Source organism: Prinia subflava, chromosome 3 (genome assembly GCF_021018805.1).
Source record: "Prinia subflava isolate CZ2003 ecotype Zambia chromosome 3, Cam_Psub_1.2, whole genome shotgun sequence".
NCBI lineage: Eukaryota > Metazoa > Chordata > Aves > Passeriformes > Cisticolidae > Prinia > Prinia subflava.
Genome location: NC_086249.1, coordinates 46,961,161 through 46,982,188, shown reverse-complemented (window position 1 = coordinate 46,982,188; position 21,028 = coordinate 46,961,161). Strand labels below are relative to the sequence as shown.

The window sequence follows — 21,028 nt, the reverse complement described above, 5'->3', positions numbered from 1 at the left end:
TCTTGAATTCATGGTTAGCCTGATGTGATACCTCTTTGGCCCTTTTTTTTTTTTTTTTTCCTTTTCTTTTTCCGCTACTGTTGTGAAGATCCTGCTAACTGTAACTGGCTTTGAATCTCTGCCAAGTATGCATCTTCCTTCTTCCTTCAGCCTGACTCAGCTGCAGAAACTTGCTTTAGGTCTTGTGGGGAGCTATGAGGATCATCTAATTCAATTGCCTGACCACATCAGGGCTGACAAAAAGTTAAATCATGTCATTAAAGGCATTGTGCAAATTTCCTTAAAAACTGACAGCCTTGGGGCATTGATCACCTCTCTGGAAGCTCATTCCAGTGTCTGGCCACCATCTCAGTAAAGAAATGCTCCCCAAAGGCCAGTCTAGGTGGCTTTCCTGTATAAAAAAGGCTGTATCAAATCCTGTACCAAAAGGAGCTTTCTCATTATTAATCTCATTGTATTATCTGCAGAACTTCCAGCTGGACACCCCAAGAGTCATCACAGGGACATTTCAGCACCTAAATGACGGAGGTCAACGTTTTCGTCCACTTTGCCCCAAAGCACACAGAGTTAAAGCTAGTCCTTGGCCCCATCCTGATACTCCTTGAAGATCTCTCTGGGTTTCAAGCTCCCAGCTGATACATGACAGTATTACAGGATGCCTACATGCTATTCGTACTCAAAGTTTAGATCTTCTTTGGCATATCTAAAAGCCAGTGAAGGAGGTTCTCTTTTAACTGGTACTATACAAGGACTAAGAAGGTACCCTTCTAAAGCTCTGATGGTCTAGACAGGCATGAAAAACCCACAAAGAAAAAAGAAAAAAAAGAAAAAAGAAAAAAAAAGAAAAACATATGCAAAACAAATATAGTGATTAGGTTACAAGGTTCTGTCAAAAAATAATGTTTTCTGACTGTCAGGATTTGAAGTTGTTTTGTGAGAGAGACAATGATCTAAAGGGAAAAAAAGGAGGACCAAGGAGAGGAAGGACAGAATATAATGAATAAGTATGGCATGGAGCATGCTGAGGTGAAAGTTGTCTCACTTCTCTTTTTCTCATCCTAAGTCTAAAGCCTAAAGCCTAAATCTATACACATTTATGTTACAGTACCTAAATGCAAGCTGTCAGACCTAACACATTTTTGCCAGAATTATTCATGAAACTGTATGATCTCAAGAGAGGAAAGAGTTGTTACTTGGATTAAACTGGTTAATTTTCATTAACAAAACTGGCATATAATTACTAGTTTCACCTGAGTAACTTATCACAGGTTCTATAGCAACCATAATTGAGACGTACTTGATTTTTAAAATTTTGTGTGTATTGCCTGAAAGCATAATTTGTCCCATAACAGACCTGCTAAGCCTCTTTCTTTTCCCCTTTTGTACACAATTAGCATTTCATTTAATATTTCTATATTCCGGGTAGATGCCAGAAGAGAAATAGGTCCTAAAGTACCGACCACCAAAAGCCATGTAGGAATGTTCCTTCACTACTAAATGCATTTGGCACTAATTGCTGTTTTTTGAAGGACCTGAGTGAAACATCACTCTGACATGTATCTGGATGCTCCCTGCATCTGTTCCAGTTTTCCATATTTCCCACTGATGGTGCCCCACTTCACAGGACTGGCTCTCTCGTGAGTGGCTGCTCTGCTTGCACAGGAAAGAGGGGGCTGCTTTTGTCACCCACAGCAGCTCCTACCCAACACAAAATGAAAACGGGAAATTCGAACGTGTTCATTCTTCACTTGTCTGCTTGTTGAAAAAAAAATCAAAGGTCCGTGCTGGTACTTCCTCTACCAATATTTTAATTTATTTTAATCTTAGCTAATATTGCAATATTTTTTGATTTATAATTCATGTAACCAAGTTATTTGTGAATAATAGTCCAGGTAAGGGAAGGATAAGTTCCAGGAGACTCTTGCTGGATCGATTAAAATTCAATAACATCAGAAGAAATACTTATACAAACAATATGGTAGAAGTCATATTTATTGATAAAAATTAATATATCTGCTATAAAATTTGTAACAGTAATGCAACTGAATATTTATTTTGATGCATAAACCTGAATGTTACATACCAAATACAATACAGTAACACTGGTTTCCTCCTTATTTACATGTTTATGAAAATTGATATGCAATCCATGTTAAAAGAACTTGTAATGGAGAATAGTTACATTAGAAAAATAATATTCTTGATAAAGCATTCTTGAGGACTCCAATCACATTTTCAGGCCTCTTTCAATAAGGCAAAAATCCCTGGTACAGCATATAACTTAATTTACAAAATACAATAACTTCAGACACATCTTCAAGTTTTCTTTTGGTATGCTTTTCCTCACTGTAAAATTACTCAATTCTAAACAGAAAGAACTTTCTATAACAAAACTTAATGAGTTCTACTACATATTACATATAAATCGCTGTAGCTTAGCGACCATAACCGGGCAATCTTTCTCAACTGTTTGCTCAATGAGCTTTTCTTAGATGTAGGACATGTAGTATTTTGAAATCATTATGACTGTGGTACCTTTCTTCAGTTTTCATAGGAAACAATCTGTCACATTTTGAAACTTTTTTTAAAATTTTACTTTATTTTAGGAACTGGTGCACAACTACATTTCCACTCACAAGAGAACGTCACAAATGTAACTAAAATTAGGCTTGGATAACTTTGAAAACATACTACTATGTGCCCAAACCCAAATTTCTTTAATACTTTATAACCCTGCCATGCTCTAGGAATTCGTCTTCTGCATAGCTTCATTACTAGTCACAGTCAGATAGTTTTAATTCCTTCAAAGGCACAAAACTTCCACCTCTTTTCCAGTGTTGCTCCTACACCAGTAAATTCTTGTTTAAACATGCGTGGCAGTCTCATCAAAAGCATTTCTATCTCATTTGCAGAGATCTGAGAAAGAAACAAAGATAAAATTAAAGTGAGAAAGCTGCCCTGTAGCTTGTAAAGAGGAAACATTAAGAACAGATATAATGGGGGTGTGGGGGAAATGAATTCAGGCCATATGAAAACAGCCACCCATTATTATTTTTTTTAATCTTAGCCTGACATGACTTTCCAGACTCCAAACCAAGTGCAGGTTCCTTGAAGGAATGATTTTGCCCTTGTAGGTGGCATCCCACTGTAAAGCAATGACAACTGCTATGTCAGGGCTGCAGCCACAGTGTGGCTTGAAGTCCATCTAAAAACTACAGTCATGGGTGTTCTTGTGAGGAGGAGGAAGCAGATGGGACCTTATTCTTCTTCTCATCCTACGTGGTTTTGAATTCTTCTCCCAGCTTCATCAGTTTTTCCTTTGATCAGTTCCCTGTTGTTAATGAAGGCTGACTATCCATGGAGCCATCTTCCCTGAGTCCTACCCAGGTCAGCAGCCCCAAACAATTAAGCAGTAAAGCTCCCAGTTCTGCATTGGTCAGGATGTTTTTATCATTTTGAAACCTTAATGACTGCTCACCTTCCTAATAGACAAGATGCTCTCATTACAGAAAACACTTTCACAAACGCAACCTTCCTGGCATCATCACTGGGGAAGTCAAGAAATGAACAGTCATGGAATATGAGCCATTTTTTCCTACTGCATCTAAAGTGGTGATCACGAAAGGAACAGCGAAGAAATCTATGGGTGCTGCCTGTTATCCACAGGTATCTCCATGGTTTGAAATGCTTCTCTGGAAATAATAATATTTCTGCTTATTCATACTAGTAGAAACCTTCCATGATGAAATCTTTCCTTTTTAAAACAGTACATAAACATAAAATGTGCTAATTATGCTTCAGTACACCCAAGGGGGTGAGAAAATATCTATTGCCTCTTATTTTTCTGTAGGGGTTAGTGCAGCAGAAAGATTAAATGATGTGTTAAAGGTGGGACCAAAACGCAGTGTTGGAGGCAGTTTAAAGCCTCAGCGTGATCCAATCCATCTTTGAAGCACTCACATGGCAGCAGTGGGTGTCTGGTTACATTTGTGCAATGTATCTAAGCTCTACACTGAGCCCTCAGCCCACACGGGTATGCTGACCTTATCATTCTTGTTCAGCCGAGGAATGACAGGCTAACCATGGAAAGTAATTGAAATTCATCTCTGAGATTGCATCTCTGGATCGCGCTATTAAAAAGTAATTTGTTTCTACAAGCAGTTGCTTCCAAAATAAACCAACGAGGTCAAATTTTGCAGCTTGTGTTTATTATGCAGTAGGTAGGGCTGGTGGTAGCTGCAGAGATGGAGACAATGCTCCTTCCTTGAGGGCTCTGTTTGCGAGTCAAGAACTTGACCCTGGCAGCCTCACAGAAGCCCACACGTTACTCACGTGAGCAAAAACTCAAGGACAGAGCCCACAGTCATGCACAAGAAGGGACCACAGCACTGCAGGGCGAGAATGCTGAAGAGCTCACTGGGCAGAAGCAATGAGCAGCAGGGCTGGAGCCCAGAGAGTCCATATTTCAGATGACTGCTGTTATCACTTGGGATACAGAGCTGAAGAGGTCATCCAGGAGAAAAAGCAGTTGAAACTTAGCCAAATGCTGTGTTAAGCAAGGACTTGAAAGGTAACTGAGGGGATTGGACAGACTGGGTGAAGTAGGACAAGACAATGCAAAGTGCACAAGTGGCAGGGGCACAGAGAAGCAGAAGAATGGCTGGAGGTGTGAAACTCTGGATTCATCAGGTCTTGAAAAAATAAGACATCTAAAAAAGAATTGATATTCACCAGTTTCTCACCTCTTTCTCCCATCCCTATCCCTTACTCCCTTTTCACTGTGGGTGGCAGTGGGCTGTAAAGCAGTAGCAAACCTGAGTTGTCATGGCCTGAAGGCAGTGCCCAACAAATTCATCACCCTTCCTCACTCATCAGTGCAGCGTGTTGTAATTCCAGTGAGCTTCTAGTTCAAGATCTCCTCTGCTTTCAGCTCTACACTTTTTCAAAGAAACAGGGGAAGGATCCAGGATCATCCAGAAGCATGAAGCAGCCCATCAAAGCAGTGGAAAGCTGATCTTAGCTATGGGCTGAAGTGGCTGTTCAGGAACAAAAGATTACCAGGATCAAAGGAGTTGTGTTGCAAGAAGATCTGGGAAAGCACCATCATCCAAATATTGGCAGACGTGGGGAAGAGCTGTGGCTGGCCGCAGGGTGACCCCTGCATCTGCTAAGTGTCTGGTGCAGCCTGGCATCCTGCAGAGCAGGTGTTTAGCACTTGGAGTACCCTTCACCTGATCATTTCACACTTGAGCTTCTCACCTGTGACTTGCTTAATATTCAGGGCAGAGGAATAGGCCCATTTGAGGGTTTGATTTCATCTCACTCTACAGCAGATATTAAAAAGTAATTCAAGGAATCTTATCCTACAGGTATGTACTGACTGTGGACTGTATGATCTGATGCATTAAGCACTTTGCATAGTGTTTCGTGTTGGCCTCACTTTTGTCTTGGCCTCAGCTTCACTGAAATTAGTAGGGTCACCCAATTCCTTTATGTGGTTGTCTCTGCTCCCACATGGAGAGAAAGGACATGGAAAATGGTCCATTCCTGTGTTCATGAAGGTTCAGTTCAGTGTGACACACAACTAACAACCTTTCAAAGAAAAAAGGGCCATCTCCAAAAACTGCACAGGTTGATGGCCATGACCACACCTACCTCTTGTTCTGCTTTTTTTCTCTGCAGCTATTTTTCGGAATCATGTGTCATAAAATCAGCTGCTAGTCTTTGCCATTTAGAGCTGTGCTCTTCTGTGCCACAAAGGATAGCTAAGCAGTGCGAGGCAAAGACCTCAACATAAAGCATGTGCACTGTAATTTGCAAATGAATAAAGACTGCAAACCCCCAAGCCCCATATCCCATTATCTGTCTAATGGAAATGCATGAAGAGTTTAACCTGCAGTAAAGAATAATACAATATTTCTAAAGAGAAAACAGATTTTGATTAAATATTTTTTTACCCTAGAGTCCAACTGCTGCATATAAGACCAAAGGTACTCTATATTGGCTCCAAAAGGGTGGACGTGAAGAAATGTGGATATGATACCTGTATTAAAAACAAACAGATACAAAGTATTAAAATTGCCTCAGACACTGTATCATTAAAATAGGCAAAATAATTCTGAAGAGTCTGTTCTTGAAGGTTTTTCAGTATGAATTACAATTCTTATTTTCCTTGCACAACCCAATAAACATAACAAAACAGCACATTTTTAATACAGTCATAGTAACATGCTAAATACAATAGCTCATCTTCAGGAATGACAGCAGTTAGCAAGTAAGTGACCAAGATAATACACTGATGAATAAAGGAATTTCTAAACAAAGCCTTGCTGGGAGCATTTCAATTACTAATTTTATGCTTGATTTACCAATATAAAATTGTGGATATTGTAATGGCAAAATTATTGTTTTTTTCCCCTTCACTGGATTCTCTGTTGTGAAAACGTTTCATAAAATTGTGTCAGAACCCTCACTCTCTCATATTTTTCTAGCAATTATGCAGATGCTGGTTATGAAAACTGTTTAATCTGTATTACCCCTAACTGCCGCTGAAAAACCCACAAATGCTTTGTGACGTATTTGCTTATTTACATTTTCTTAAGAGAGAGAAAGTTCTGCCTATCTTCATTGTTGTTCTTGGGATGATTATAAAAGGTATAGGAATTAAAAGTGGCTTAGAAGGAGTCAGGATCTAAGTCTAGAGATTTTTTTTCTGCAATGAAAATCAAGTGGCATTAATAATGATGACCAGAGAAAACAAGATTTGGGGCATCAGTATTGCTATTAAAAGCACTACCCAATTTCTCCTCTTCTAAGCAAACAGTGAAAATACAAAATGGCATGTGTGTTACTTGCTGTTTGGGGAGAGCTGAACTGTAAGAATCAGAACAAATATTTTCAACTCTCTTTGGATGTGCTTCTTAGCTGAACCACCCTAGGGGAAGTTTCTTATACTTAAATCATAAACACCAGGATTAAAAATGCTTACAAATGACAAAAGTGGGTCACCGTATCTTGTGTACTGCAGGCCATACTGCTTTCTTGATGCTGAATGAATTAGGATAATCTTGGATTTCATTTTTCCCCAAGTACTGGCCATGGTTGAAACTGATAAGCAATATTTAACGCATTTTAGACCGGCTTTGCAAAGAACACCTTTCTTCCTCCTCCACTTTTCCAACAGCATTTACAAACTTCTGGTCCTGCATAAGGAGTGGCATGTAATAAATTTTTTACTATGCCAAGTCCTAGCAGCAGTGACCTTCTTTGTGCTGTGTGTGACTACAAGTAACCACGCAAGAACTCTAGAAGCAAAAGCCAAGACCATCACACTTGGATGAGATGAGGGGAAATCCAATTTGTACTCAAATCACATTTTACCAGTGTCATTGCATCTGTTATGTGGTTCCTGAGGCTTTTCAATTCAGGACATTCAAAGCCAGCTCTTTCATATAATGTAAATAATAAGTAATTTTTCAATATTTTGTAGTTATTGATGGGAGTTCCATGATAACATTTTTTTTTTCTTTTATGCTCTTTTCCAGTGTTGTTAAGACAACATTGTATTTTTTAAAATACAGAAAAACTTAATGAATGGATCGAGGCAAGGCCCATTTTCCCCTTGCCACACCTGACCATGCTTCAGAGGGAGAGATAACACGAAATCCATCTTGAGGAATCTTTATTCTTTGAACTATAAAGGTGAGTCAGTTGTGGGGGTACTATGACCAGTAGTATCTGAACTGAGGTTATTCTGTTTATCTGAGTGTGCCACTGAACAGCAGATGTATGGGACCCCCTTTGGGACACTGCCACTGTTTGTTACAGTCAAAGAGTGAGTGACCTACAAAAAAAGTTTGTTATTCTGTTCTTGAAATCCCATGCTTGCTGTCCATCTCACAGAATGAACTTTGAAAAGATCAAGTACTGTCCCCTGCAATTAAAAGCTTCAGATTTAATTATAACAAACAGAATTCAATGAAGTAATACATTTCTGTACATTCCACTGTTTTGCATCTCACTAGTCACAGGGAGTTTGTCTACTAAGCACTTTAAATGTTTAAATACATTCTTCACTTTCAAATGACCTTTTTGGTCTGAACTGAACTTGTAAATTGCTGAGTCTGTGCCTCAGCAATAAACCAGCATTCTTCCTGGTGCCTGGGTGATGAAAATGAGTTGGATTTAAACAAACTAAGGTAGTTTTGGAACTATCATTTATCAGGATACCACTGATTTGTGAAAAGACCAAACCAAAGAAATTAAACCTGTTCTTTCATGACAACATATCTGTTGCCATGCCACAGGGTACATTTTGGAATTGTGGGTCCCTGAAAACCTGCCCCACTGAAACCAAATGCAAAATATGCATGGGTCTAAATGGCACGTGTTCCCTCCAAGGGTACATGGGTACAGCCAGTCCTGTGTGGCTAAATGCCTTATGCCAGTTAGCTGGCCCACTGCCTATAAGCTTTAGCTTTTAGCTTTAGCTAGCTAAAAGTTTATTTTAAAAATTTTATTCTATGTAAAGGATATGACAATCCTTGTGGTATTGTTTATAAATATTCATATTGCTAATTCCCTCATCTAATGTCAAAGGCATAAATCTGGCTTGCTTAATACATGCAGTATATGTATTTTTTGCTTGGTAGTTTAATAATATTATTTCCATCCTCTTCTCCGTCACCACTTTGTCTAATAATCATATAACAAGCTATACAACTCTAGCCTGCTAAATCTTGATGTAAATAAAGTCATCATACATTCATGCTGAAAGTTTAAATGCTGATCTTGCAATTCTCTTCATAACTGAAATCCTTTCATTAAACTGCAGAATTTTTCAGAAAGGCAAAGTTCACTTGTATTTTAGGCTTTTTCTTACTAAAAGCCATTCTGAACACAGATTTTAAAAAGTCTGGGTTTTTTTTTGTTTTTTACTTGTATGAGCAAAAAATCTATGTAAACATATATGCAAACCAGAAACCTATTAGAAGGCATTTTGTTCTCAAAAGTCTTCTTTGGGGTGATCTTACCTATTAATAGTGCCTCTTTCTCTGATTTTAGACCTGGGCTTCGTTTCTCTGAGTTTTTTTCTCTGTCCTGGTTGACCAATGCTACTGTCAATACATTGATTTCCTATAAGGTTTAAAAAAACAAACAGGTGGTCATGCAGATTTCATTTACCTCGATTAAACTTGTCTTCTTCCTTCCAACTCTATAAAAAAAATCATTACTTTAATTCACAACCAAAGGCAAGACACTTATAAATAATTGATTTGTTTACAGAATATTAAGACACATTTTGAACTACCTTTATGCCAGGTGCTGACAAGAAAAGAAATTTTGCTTGCAGAGTAAGTAATAACTTTGTTGCTAGTGCTTCTTTGTTATAACAGCTGGAGAGTTTGTGCCATAAAGTGTGGGGATGGTCAGAAAACTCACATTTTGTAGCTATTAAAGCTGTAAACCAAGATCGCCTCCAGGGAACACGGATGGAGACATTCAGCAACAGTCATAAAAGTAAATTCAGCAGTCACTAAGAACACTTCTAGCTACTAGAGCACAACCCTCTGGCCTGTTACACTCTTCAAACAGTGCCTGCCCAAACAATTCTCAGGCATGTTTTGGGGGTCAGCACATTTCAGGAAGACCATTCCTAACAGGTGGTTTGCATAAAGCTATCTTGTTTTAAGGACTGAAAGAGCACCAGCCTGAAGGGCAAACAAGTCAAGACTCCTACTTGTTTTGAGTTCTTTTTTCCCTGGAATTAGGTGGCCTGAACCACCTAAATTTCATCTGAGACATCACATTGCAGATGCCCCATCAGAAGTACCCAGGCAGTTGAGTGACTGGGTGTATGTGAAGTAAATAAATCATTTCCAAGGCATGCAAGTGGCCTGAGAGTGTTTTGCACAAGGTTCAAGCATATCCATGGGCTGTTTCCATGGAGTAGCCAATGTGCAGTAGCTCGTTCCTCGGTGAGGCGGTGACTCACGCTGCTGCATCTGCTCTGCAGATGGCTCAGCAGTTCCATGCAAAACCTGGGAGGCAGGGAGCGTGGTGCTGGAGACACGGTGGTGTGAGGTGGGACTGTGAAGGAATGGTGCTCTTGCTCTCTTTGGGGGAGTCAAGGTAAGCTGCTGGAGGCTGTGTGGGACTGGGCAGCCTTAAATGCAAGCAAATATGTACTATTTGGTAGAATGAGGTGGCTCATTTAGGACATACCCATAGTGTGGTGCCTTGCTCCAAACCTTTTGGCAAGCATTTTGGCAATAAAAGAGGGACACTGGGCTTGGGTTGCTCTGAGGTATTTCTGAAAGTGTTAATAATCCATGCTAAAAAAAAGGATTTGATTCCAAAACATGTCAAATGTGCCTCTTTGTGGGTGACTACAGGCTTCACAGTCTGCGTGACTGGTAAATAGTCACACGCTTCCTCATTTTTAATTGAGAAAGAAAAAGGAACAACACAAAACATAACCCCAAACACCCCAGTGATATAGTCTGTGCTCTTCATAGGCTTGCTCCAAGGGGTATCTGCCAGATAGGCAAGGTCTGATGGCTCAGATGCATCGCGGCCTCAAGTGTTCCTTGGTGCCACAAGGAAGAAGGAGCTGCCATGTGTCAGCTAAGGAACTCTCCATGCACACAAGTGACATACATGCACACATGCAGCCTCAGCCCCCAGCAAGAAGGGGCTCTGAGGGGCTCTGGCCCACACCCAATGAGGCCTGAAGGCCATGGGGTCATCTGGGGGCTGTTGCAGCTGTAATGGCCAACTGAGGCATTTCTCCCGGCCACAGAATCTACGTGTAGTTGTGCACATGTCAGCCTTTGCTGGCTTTTTAGTTAAGAGATCAAACAACTTTTTAGTTGTGTATTTTAGTTTAGGCAGTCTGCAGTTAAAGATTTGGCAGTGATCCCCTCCTAAAAATAATGGTGTTCCTGGGTGCTCTGGCAGCTGCATCACCTAGCCACTAACACCCCTGTAGTGTTGTAGTGCACAAGGCACATTACACCAGCACGCCCTAAATTGTCCAGCACTGTCGATGCCCCTCCTGACAGAGCCAAAGGGTAATGCAAATTCTGATCTACTGCTGGCCATGACATCCAAAGGCAGTGAAGGGAAACCTAGGCAAGAAACTGAAATAAAAGGTGTTTACATGACTTTCTCCAAGGGGTTACAGATCAGAGCAGAGCTGGATGAGAGATTTTGTGATACTGCAGCAGAAAAGCAGAGCAGCATATGCCACCAGAGCTTGTACAGGTTAAAAAGTAACTTTGACTTCATCAGAGACAGTAAAGCAGTCTAAAAATAGCAACTCCTGAGAGGGGAAGGTGGGAGCAGAGAGATGTCTATTTGATATAACAGGCCCCAAACACAGCACACTCGCAGTTTCAGATGGGATTAGAAATTTTGTCAAGCAGTGATGCAGAGAAAGAAACTATAATCTCATTGGGAACAACGAACAGATGGATTCTCATTTAATGCCTAGATTTCAGCCTGTGCAGAATGTTTTGTATGATTTATAGGACAGTGTAAATGGATGCTAAAGAAAGTCACATCAAGTCTTCCTTAGCTGTATGTTGGAACAGAAGATAAAAGAGTAAAAAAATTGTTATAGGGAAGCCTGAGAAGCCTGAGGAAATGAGTGGCAAAGATAGATACTCGGCAAACCACTGGCTTTAGAAGAAAGTTGAAGGTTCTTGGAGGCTTTAAAAGGAGAGGTTTCTGCCATCCAGTGCTACCTGCCTCACACAAGATACTAAATTAGATCACTCTGATGTATTCAGCTGTCAAAAGAAGTTTGCAGAGGCCATGAGAAAATACAGAGTGTGCTTAGTCACATAAAGTAGATCAGAATTCAGCAGAAATGCTGCTAGGAATTAATAGTGGTTTAAGAGAAATGGCATAATTGGGTCTAAAAAATGGGTGTGAAATTCACCCAGAAACTGGGCTAATTATAGCATAAGTGAAAACCTTAAGAATCTGACAGCATACTGCAGATACAAATCTTGTACCTATGAAGCCTTTACAACAAATCCTCATGCAGTTAATTTACACCTTTTTAGAGGCACTACTTATGTCAACCCACAGAAACAAGACTTTTAAGAGTACAAAGGTGAATGAGGCAATAAATAATTGAAAAAAACCCAGTTAGGTCACCTCTCTGACATGAGAAAAAGCTACTGATCACCAAATGCCTGAGGAAAATTATTTCATATATACTGCATTACAGTATTTCCTTTCTTTCTTGGAGACTTTGGCAAATTATATTTTTGAGGCCCTAAGGAGTTTCCTTCAGCAGGTTTCATTATAAAAGGAATATTTTGCTACCATCTGTCAGTTACTGCATTAAAGGACAAGAACACAGCTGAGCATGTGCAAACTGGTACTTATTAGAAACGAAATGACCTTGTGACAACTAAACACAGCTTGTGAAAGGCTTCATCCAGGTTAAATCACACCTGGAGATCATTAGGGACCTGGTCCTATTTATTATTCACAAATTATGTCAGATATTGGAAAACGAGGAGGACCAATTTGATGATGGAAGCTCCAGAGCTGCTCAGTATGATTGCAACTATTCTGTGTGATGCTCTCATCATTGTCAGCTTAGAGCTTTTTCTTGCAAATGACACTTTAATCCATCAACAGATGATGAAAAGACATGAATTGGCCCCACGGGATTGAAATCCTTATGTCCTGCAGATATCCCATGGGACCAGCACTTTGATTCAGGGCTCCCTGAATTTGAACCAGGAAGGGAGAAACAGGCAGAGAGTGTTTCTGGAAAACTTTCAGGAGAACTTGCTGGATGAAACAGATGACAGCAAATAATTTTATCCCATTGACTATTAATTTCCACAAGCAGATCTCTGACACCACCGTTAACACAGAGCTGATAGCTGTGGAGAGTCATACATGGCAGTTTTGCACATGGATGTGTAAAGCCTGGCTGTAAGGTGGGAGACAAGTTTGGCTTTCATCATTCACTCATGTATCTTGGGTTCTTTTAGAAGTGCCACAGGTAAATATATTGCTCCAAAAGTTGCCTGGTCTCACTGTCCTAAGAGCAGTTTGGTCTAACACTGGAGACACAGAAAATGAGAGAGTGATTTTTGAGAGAAATGCACATGCCAGAGAAAGACACAGATCTCCTGAAGAGTAAAAGAGATGTGGTGATATTCTACAGAAGATAGTCACAGATCCTGTAAGAACAAAAGGCTAGCTCTGCACTCCAGGGCTCTAGCAGATCAGAAAGCTCCAGAAAGATATTTAGGCTGGATGACTTGGGTCTTTCTCTCCTTTATTGGCTTCTTTTTTTTTCCCTATGGGAAAGTAAGATATTAAATAAAAAGTTCTCAATCTAGATAGGATTAATCCTCTTCAGGTCAGTCTTGAACAAGTGCAAAAAAGGCAGACAATATAAAATATCTGTTCTTGCCTGAAAATATATGCTAGCCAGCATCCCTAAAAATGGGGGGAGTTGGGACATCATATTCTCCATAAACACTGAGCAAGAGTTGAACAGGGCTTGCACAGTAGCTGCCCTACCTGGAAACTCCTCCAGCCAGAGTGCAGCTCTATAACATCTGTTGTTCAGGACTGTTTGAAAGACAGAATATAGCATTTAATGAATGTGACACTGAAGATACCTGACATGTGGCCAGGATACAATGAGATTCAAAGAGATGAAATAGTCCCTCCACTCTCTGGGTAATCCAAGTATTTGGTAATTATCTTTGAATCTAGGGGGAATGCTTGCATACTGTCTTCAAAGACCTCATTTTCTTTGCTGTAGTTTACGGAATTCTGAAGAATTCTGTGGTGAGGGGGTAAAAATAATATTGTGTCTTCTGAAAGGCCCAGTAAAAATCCCATAAACCTACCAGCCTCTGGAAAAGTTTGCATTTTTACTATATGTACAAAGCCGATTGTCTGAGGCATTAAAACAGTGGCAGAAAAAGGAAAGACTTGATGTTTGTCAAAGCAGGAAAAACAGAGCAACTGCTGAATGTTGTTAGATGTAAGGGATACACCACACTTTCTCATCAGCCAGGGGATTTATGAGAGAAAATGAGTAGGAGGAGAAAAAACTATGTATCTGAAACATAAGCAAAAATCTTGGAAGCTATTAACAGCAGGCCAGAGAGATGCTGTAAGCTTGGAAATAAAAGGTACTTTTAAAATTCTGATAGAAGAAAAAGCCATGCACACACAATACCAAACCCGCAGCCTATAAAGTATTGAAAGGCATATGTGTGCCTGCTCTGAGCACACAGAACTGGGCTTGGACTTCAGGTGAGTTTGCCCAAACTGCTTACTGAGGACCAGGAAGGTTTGACTGCAAACTTGGGTAGAAACTGGTCAGCAGCATGAAGAACTGTATGCATTTAATTTATTTGCATTTATCTGTGAACCTCCTATAGTCTGGTACAGGTGGGTTTGTTTTGCTAGTCTTTTTTTAAATGTACTTCAGAACTACATCTGAAAATTTAATCTTGCAGTTTTAACCTGAGTGGAGCATAATTCAACAACCAATCAAGTGAATGGAAGTCTTGCGATACTTCCAATGCACATCAAGTCAGGCATCTTAAATTTATGGGGACATGCAAGGTTGAGGTACAGGACAATTTCTGACAGCTTAGCATGCTTGTCAGTTGAGAATGGGCTACTGTCCTTGCCTATGTTCTTATCCATGGTGAATTCAAAATTATTCAATCCAAGCTGAACTAAGCTACAGTGAAAGAGCTTATTTAAATTTAACTTAAATCAAATTTCCTTGCAAATGTGGCAACGTATGAGTACACTCACAGGCAGTGATTGTGACTCAGATGATCACAGCATCACAGAATCAGGCAGATGACCTTGGGAGATCTCTAGTCCAACCTTCTACTCACAGCAAGATCAGCTGCAGTGGCAGAGCACGTGGATGTGCAACAGAAAGGCGGCAATCCAATGGCTCATCATTTTCTCTGCAACATCCCAGTCCTGTACCCTTATAAACAGAGGGGTGGCTCCATCCCCTGCAGAAGGGATTTTCCAACCACCATCACTTGCTCCATCCTTGTGATACTTCTGACTCAACTCTTATTTCCACAAGCACAAAGGAGCAGAGAGGCACCATTACAGACTGGGAAAATGTGATAACCTAATAAGAGAAAGCAGAGTCCCCGACCCGGCTCTTCCCAGGGCTGTCACAGGAAACTATCAGCCCCAGGGGCTGAACATGGCACAGTGAACACCAGTCCACCTCTCTGAAACATCCTACAGACTGAGGGAGCATTGCCTGTAGGAATATGGGACTTGTTCTGGGATGTAGGAGCAGAGCATTGTGGGGTTGTACAAAACCTAGCTGACTGTCCTCAGCAGGGGAAGAAGTAGCAGGAAAAGGAGGGATCATGGGAGTTTGGGAGGGGATAAAAGGGAGTGGTTGCATATAATCAGGTTGCTGGTCAGTACACTTGTGTGCCCATGTCAGGCCCTGATCAGTGTATAACACCCAATAAACTAATTTCTCTTCTCCCAGGTGATGGACTCTGTTCTGTGTGCATGGGGGGACTGTGATGGCATCTGAGCAGAGCAGCTGGAGTGGGATGAGCAGAGAGCCACTGCAGCCTGGAATGCTGCAGTTAGAGAGACCTGGGGTCCAAGCCACAAAGTTGGGACACTGGAGCCTGGGGAATGGCTAAAATGACTTGTGTGCGTGTGTGTGTGAGGAGCCAATTATGGGACAGCCTGAGAGTCAAAGTCCAGTTTCTGGAGGGATTCACACCATGTATGTGTAAGTCTGCACATGTATTTCCCATTAATGGACCCTCACCATGACCAGCAGAAAGGGCTGTTTGTGTGCCTCAGTGCTGTTCATGTTTATGAATGCTGAGTTTGCATTGATATGTGTGGCTGGCCATGTGTGCATAGATGGATGCATGTGATGCAAGTGTTGTAGATGTGTGCTCTTCCCCATGCCTGTGAGGAATATGTGCTCAGTGCAGTTGCAGGTTGATTCCATGGAGCTATGACCTCCTTGTCTCTCTCAGGCTGCCAGGATTCAGCACCTCCCAAAACCAGTAATACTTGGTTTGGGCCAAATGTCTCTAATTCTTTCTTTAATGGAACTTGATCCCCTTCCTCGGCTACACACTGTATTGTGATGTGTGCAAATCTGGTTAAGTGTCTGAACTCTGAAGGTAACTTAAACTTGTCCTAACTTAAATAAATACCATGCTCTTCTTCTCTCAGTCTGTCTTCTTCAGTGACTGTTTCTGACTCTCTGCTGACTACTCCTCTAAAAATACTCTGACTAGAAAATTGCTCATAATTTTGATTAATATCATACTTTCATTGCTTCAAATGAATTATCTTGTGCTGGAGAATTAACTACTTCCTAGAAAGCTTATCTTTTATATGGTCCTGGCTCCTCGCACCTAAGAATTGATTTTAGAAAAGTGGCTAGCACTAAGTTAAATGGCCTTGTGACACTCTCTATATGCAGAGGTTTCTTGGGCTTTTCTATTTGTACTGGGATAACTCAGTTTACAATAAAAATTTGCAGTGGTGCATCACATACGAAAATATTAAGGCAAGGAATGAGGCATCCAAACATCTGTCCAAAATCAGAGCTCTCAGAAGTAGCTAGTGCCACTGTTAGCACCAGGTCAAAAATTAATTTAAAAAAGCCTTTGCTTTTTAGTGTTTTTTTCCAGGGTCTTACAAGATCCTTCTCCTTCTACTACCTACCTAGTAATGCAGAAGGACATATTTGCCATATGCTGCACTGCTGGTAAACCATTACTGGTCTATCATTAGAAATTATAGACATCGGGTTTCCTCTTTTTGTTCAAATCAGGCCTAAACTTGGTAACTTATTTTGTTATATGCAAGAAGCCAGTGTTGGTTTTGTCAGAAACAGCACACTGTAATTACTTTTAAAGGACACTCATGTAGAAATTTACTTCTAAAATACACTAAGATAGTATTTACCATTATTGTAAATTTAAGAGTGCACTGGTATTAAGAAATAAACAGTTGAAAACTTGAAAAATTATCTGGCATTAAAATTATACTAACATCAATGTAGACAAATTAGAACTGTCAATGTAAGACATTGCGAATGAAAAACTTCAAACGGATGGATCTAAGGTTTGTTTATCTGATTTATTCTACATAATAGAAGCATTTTCAGGAGTGAAGATAAACTGTATTATGATGCTCTTGACATCCCATTTTTCTGATCCATTTGTCAGAGAGATGCTTTCAACTTTTTCATTATAAAGCTTTTACTATTGTAACTTTCACCTGCTGAGTTTTAGGCAACTAGCAATAATTTGAAAATGCTTTTCTCATTGAAACTATCTCTTCATATTTTTTTCATTGTATTTGAGCACATTTATTTTATGGGAATGTACATATGCAAAATACAGATGACTAATAGGAAAGTTACTTCATGCTCCTTTTCAAAAGTATGATCAGGTTGCTTAATTTTCTAAAGCTGGATTTATGTGTAGGTTCCTGATGTCTTAACACAGATGTTTTATGTGATATGCAGGTGGTTGCTTTGCAAGATAAAAGGTAATTGTCATTTTGCACAACTTGTTTTAGGGAATTGCAGCAAACCAATGGCTGGCTGAATGAAAGCATCACTTGCCCACCAGCTCTGCTGAAGTCATTGTAGGAGGAGGTACTTCATGTTTACTTGAGATTCAGAATTTGTGAAAAACCTTTGAAATAGTCTTTAGCACAAATATCGTTCTTGCAATCTCCTCTGGAATGATGCACTTCCAAAAGAAAAATTAAGGAGAGAGAGAGAGAGAAAGAAAAGGCAGTTCATTTCCCTTTTGGGACTTGTAGAAGTTTTGAAAATTACTTAGTTGATATAAAAAGAAGTAACAGGCAGGGGAAACCAACCTTAAATGTCTTATGAGAGTGAATGGTCTTCTTCATGGTTTTGTATTTGAAATATTTGTATATTAATTTTATTTGTATATTAATTGTATTTGTATATTAATTTTAGGAATCTCCATGTCTGAATGTGCAAAAAGTACTTAAACACCTTGGAGTTCTTATTCATTTGGAGTGGATCTTGATGAGGATGACAAACTCTTTCCAAGATTCCTGAGAGGGACTTGGGAATATTGTTTGATGAGAGGCTCAACATGACCCAGCAATGTGAGCTTGCTGCCCAGAAAGCCAGTTGCATCCCGGGCTGCATCCAAAGCAGCATGGACAGCAGGATGAGGGAGGGGATTCTGCCCCTCTGCTCTGCTCTGCTCTACTCTGCTCTGCTCTGCTCTGCTCTGGTGAGACCCCACCTGCAGGGCTGCCTCCAGCACTGGGCTCCCAGCACAGGAAGGACATTGACATGTGGGAGCAATGTCAGAGGAGGCACATGAAGATGGTAAGAGGGCTGGACCAACTCTGCTGTGAGGACAGGACAGTTCAGGTTGTTCAGCCTGGAGAAGAGAATTTTCTAAGGAGAGACCTTAGAGTATCTTCACATACCTAAAGGGAGCTGCAAGAGAGCTGGAGAGAAACTTTTTAGAAGGCCATGTTGTAACAGGACAAGTAGAAATGGCTTTACACTGACAGGACAGGTTTAGCTCAGATTCAAGGAAGAAATTCTTTACTGTCAGGGTGGTGAGACACTGGCATAGGTTGCCCAGAGAAGTGGATGCCCCATTCCTGGAAGTGTTCCAGGCCAGGCTGGATGGGGCTTTGAGCAATCTAGTTGAGTGAAAGCTGTCTCTGCTCATGGCAGAGGATTGGAACTAGATGATCTTTAAAGCCCTTTCAAATGAAAACCATTCTGTGAAGAGTGGCTCTTAGGAATACGGCTCTTTCTCACTTCTGCCATTTTTTTCCTATCTATTCCTTGAAAGCCGGTTGGAAGGGGCACGAGTGTGGTGTACAACCCCCAGGACTGCAGTAGCAGGTTTGTGGCAGAAGCAGAGGTGGCCCATCATCCTTCAGGTGGTTGCGGGGGAGCCTGAGTGCTCTGACAAGCCAATCTGCCTTGCACACTGTGTGGGTTAAGCACACAGCTGCATATGTATAAGGCTGAATGTTATTCCTCACTAGAAATGACAGGATGACTCCTGTATACGTGTGCAGTATAAATACTTGGGGAAAATGCTTTGGGATGAAAGGCTCCACATAATGATCAGATATTATTAAAATGTCAGGTAGCTCTGGGCATTGAAGATCTGTCTCCCTGTGGAGCTCATATGAAATTTAAAGTAAAAAAAACTTTTGTGATTTGCTGAGTGGGTGACTGAATGGGTTTTATCTTTGTGTCTCAGAGTTCTCTTTCTCCTCCCTCGGAAGATCAGAATTCACTGCAATCAAAAGCCAAGTCACTCTGACACTCTTAATTAGGGACAAGGGAAGTGGTGTGATTTCTTGCTGCACATTAACAAAGGGGTTATTCCTGCAGCCCAGATCCACTTCAGGCAGCACATTCTGTGTCAGAATATACCTTGGTCTGCTCCCTGTTTGCTCCCTGTAGGGTTCAGTCATGGCTGGAATCTCAGAGACTGTGATTTAGCCAGCAGAGACATTTGTACCATGCTAATGAAACTCTTGCTGTCTTCTGAAATGGCAAACCAGGGTGGGGGTGGCAAAGGGGGGAACTGGGGGAGATTTGATCTACCACTCTAAAAGGACTTCTGAAGGCTGAGTGGGCTATTTGATATCATCCTAAACAGCCCGTTAAGCTCCTGCTACTTTTCAGGCCTTGTGGTATTGAATTCAAGAGTTGGTCATTCCTCATGCCTGTCGCAGTAAGTAGGAAAGCTGCTGATCTGCAAACGGTCAGAGCTGCTTGAATCTATCATGCTCCATGTGCCTTAAATTGAAGGAAATGAGAAGAAATGAGTGATGGAAGGGCTACAAATAAATGTCTGGAATGGAAAAGGTAGGAAGTAAAAAGAGGCACAGCTACCCTTCACCCCCTGGTACTAGCCCCACCAGGACAGAAGAACCTAAATACAGACGATAAATGTGTCTCTCTAAAGCCCCCCTGATGGCTCCAATCCAGTCAGGGTAAGGGTCCTTGCACCTTCTCCTAATGACACAACACACCCATGATGAGAAGCCAATCCCCACTTTCCTTAAGGAGCTGTCCTCCTCCCTGCACTCTCCAGTATTCCTGCCTGCTCTCTTTATGCACTTGCAGAATGAAGCAGTTACAATGAAAGGGGGTGGAGGGTGCCCATGGTCTGTGCTTGTTTCTTCTCAGGTGTGGCAGAGAGACAAACCCCAACTTCTGGCATTCCCTGCAGGGAATGTCAGCCTTGAGCCCATGGGCATGAAGAGGCTGCCAGGACCCTTTCCTTATCCTCTAAAGCACCCAGGTGTCATTGCCCATGTTTCTGCAGTGCCCAGTCACACCCATGTGCTCCAGAAATGCCTGCTGCAAGGCCAGAGGACCTCATTGGGGGAAGCCCAAGGGAGTTTTCTGGCCTGTAAGTTTAAGACTCAAATTGCTCTTATGTAAGCTGTATTGAGCACATTTCTTATTGCAGGCCTGCACTGTTCTGGGAAGAGCAAGCCTTTTGAAGAGTGGGATAACCAGAAAATGACTGTTGCACACAAGAGGAAGTGAAGCAGAAGAATCAGCAATCACTTGGGATCTTCATCACTAAAGATGACCAACTTCTTCCCACACTCCCAAACTACTGGGATGATTTTGCACTCTTCTAGTTCCTACTCCTCTCCTTGTGCTCAGGGCCCTTTCCATCTCACCTGGCTCAATGTGATGCTGCCACACTAAGTGGAGCTGCCACATCAAATGGCATGTTTGTACTAACATATACACTAATATGAGACATTCACTGCAGGCACCTTCAGATGCCTAAATTCAAGCTTTGCATAGTGTCTCGGTTTGGAAAAAGACACATAGTGAAGTACAAGAAATGAACTCTGATGAGTTTGATGGAATTACAGACTTTTCCAAAAGTTGAAGGGGGTTAGCTTTTTAAATCCTTGTCCGACTTGCTGCAAAAGTAAGCCTCACTTAAGAACTATC

The 21,028-nt window shown here is 41.0% G+C and overlaps 1 protein-coding gene across 5 annotated transcripts in view; it reads right to left on the bottom strand.

Moving 5' to 3' along the window:
• Nucleotides 1–1,821: 1,821 nt before the first annotated feature.
• ENOX1 (ecto-NOX disulfide-thiol exchanger 1) overlaps nt 1,822–21,028 on the bottom strand; it is a 360,099-nt gene continuing 340,892 nt past the window's right edge. For 4 of the 5 annotated variants that reach the window (XM_063392147.1, XM_063392150.1, XM_063392148.1 and 1 more), the window contains 3 exons: nt 9,033–9,135; nt 5,958–6,043; nt 1,823–2,916 (listed from right to left, as the gene is read on the bottom strand). In XM_063392147.1, the coding sequence (XP_063248217.1) occupies nt 2,785–2,916; nt 5,958–6,043; nt 9,033–9,135 (321 nt within the window). In that variant the 3' untranslated portion in view covers nt 1,823–2,784. Of the gene's footprint in view, nt 2,917–5,957; nt 6,044–9,032; nt 9,136–21,028 lie in introns of all 5 variants that reach the window. The other variant, XM_063392151.1, reaches the window with a different exon arrangement.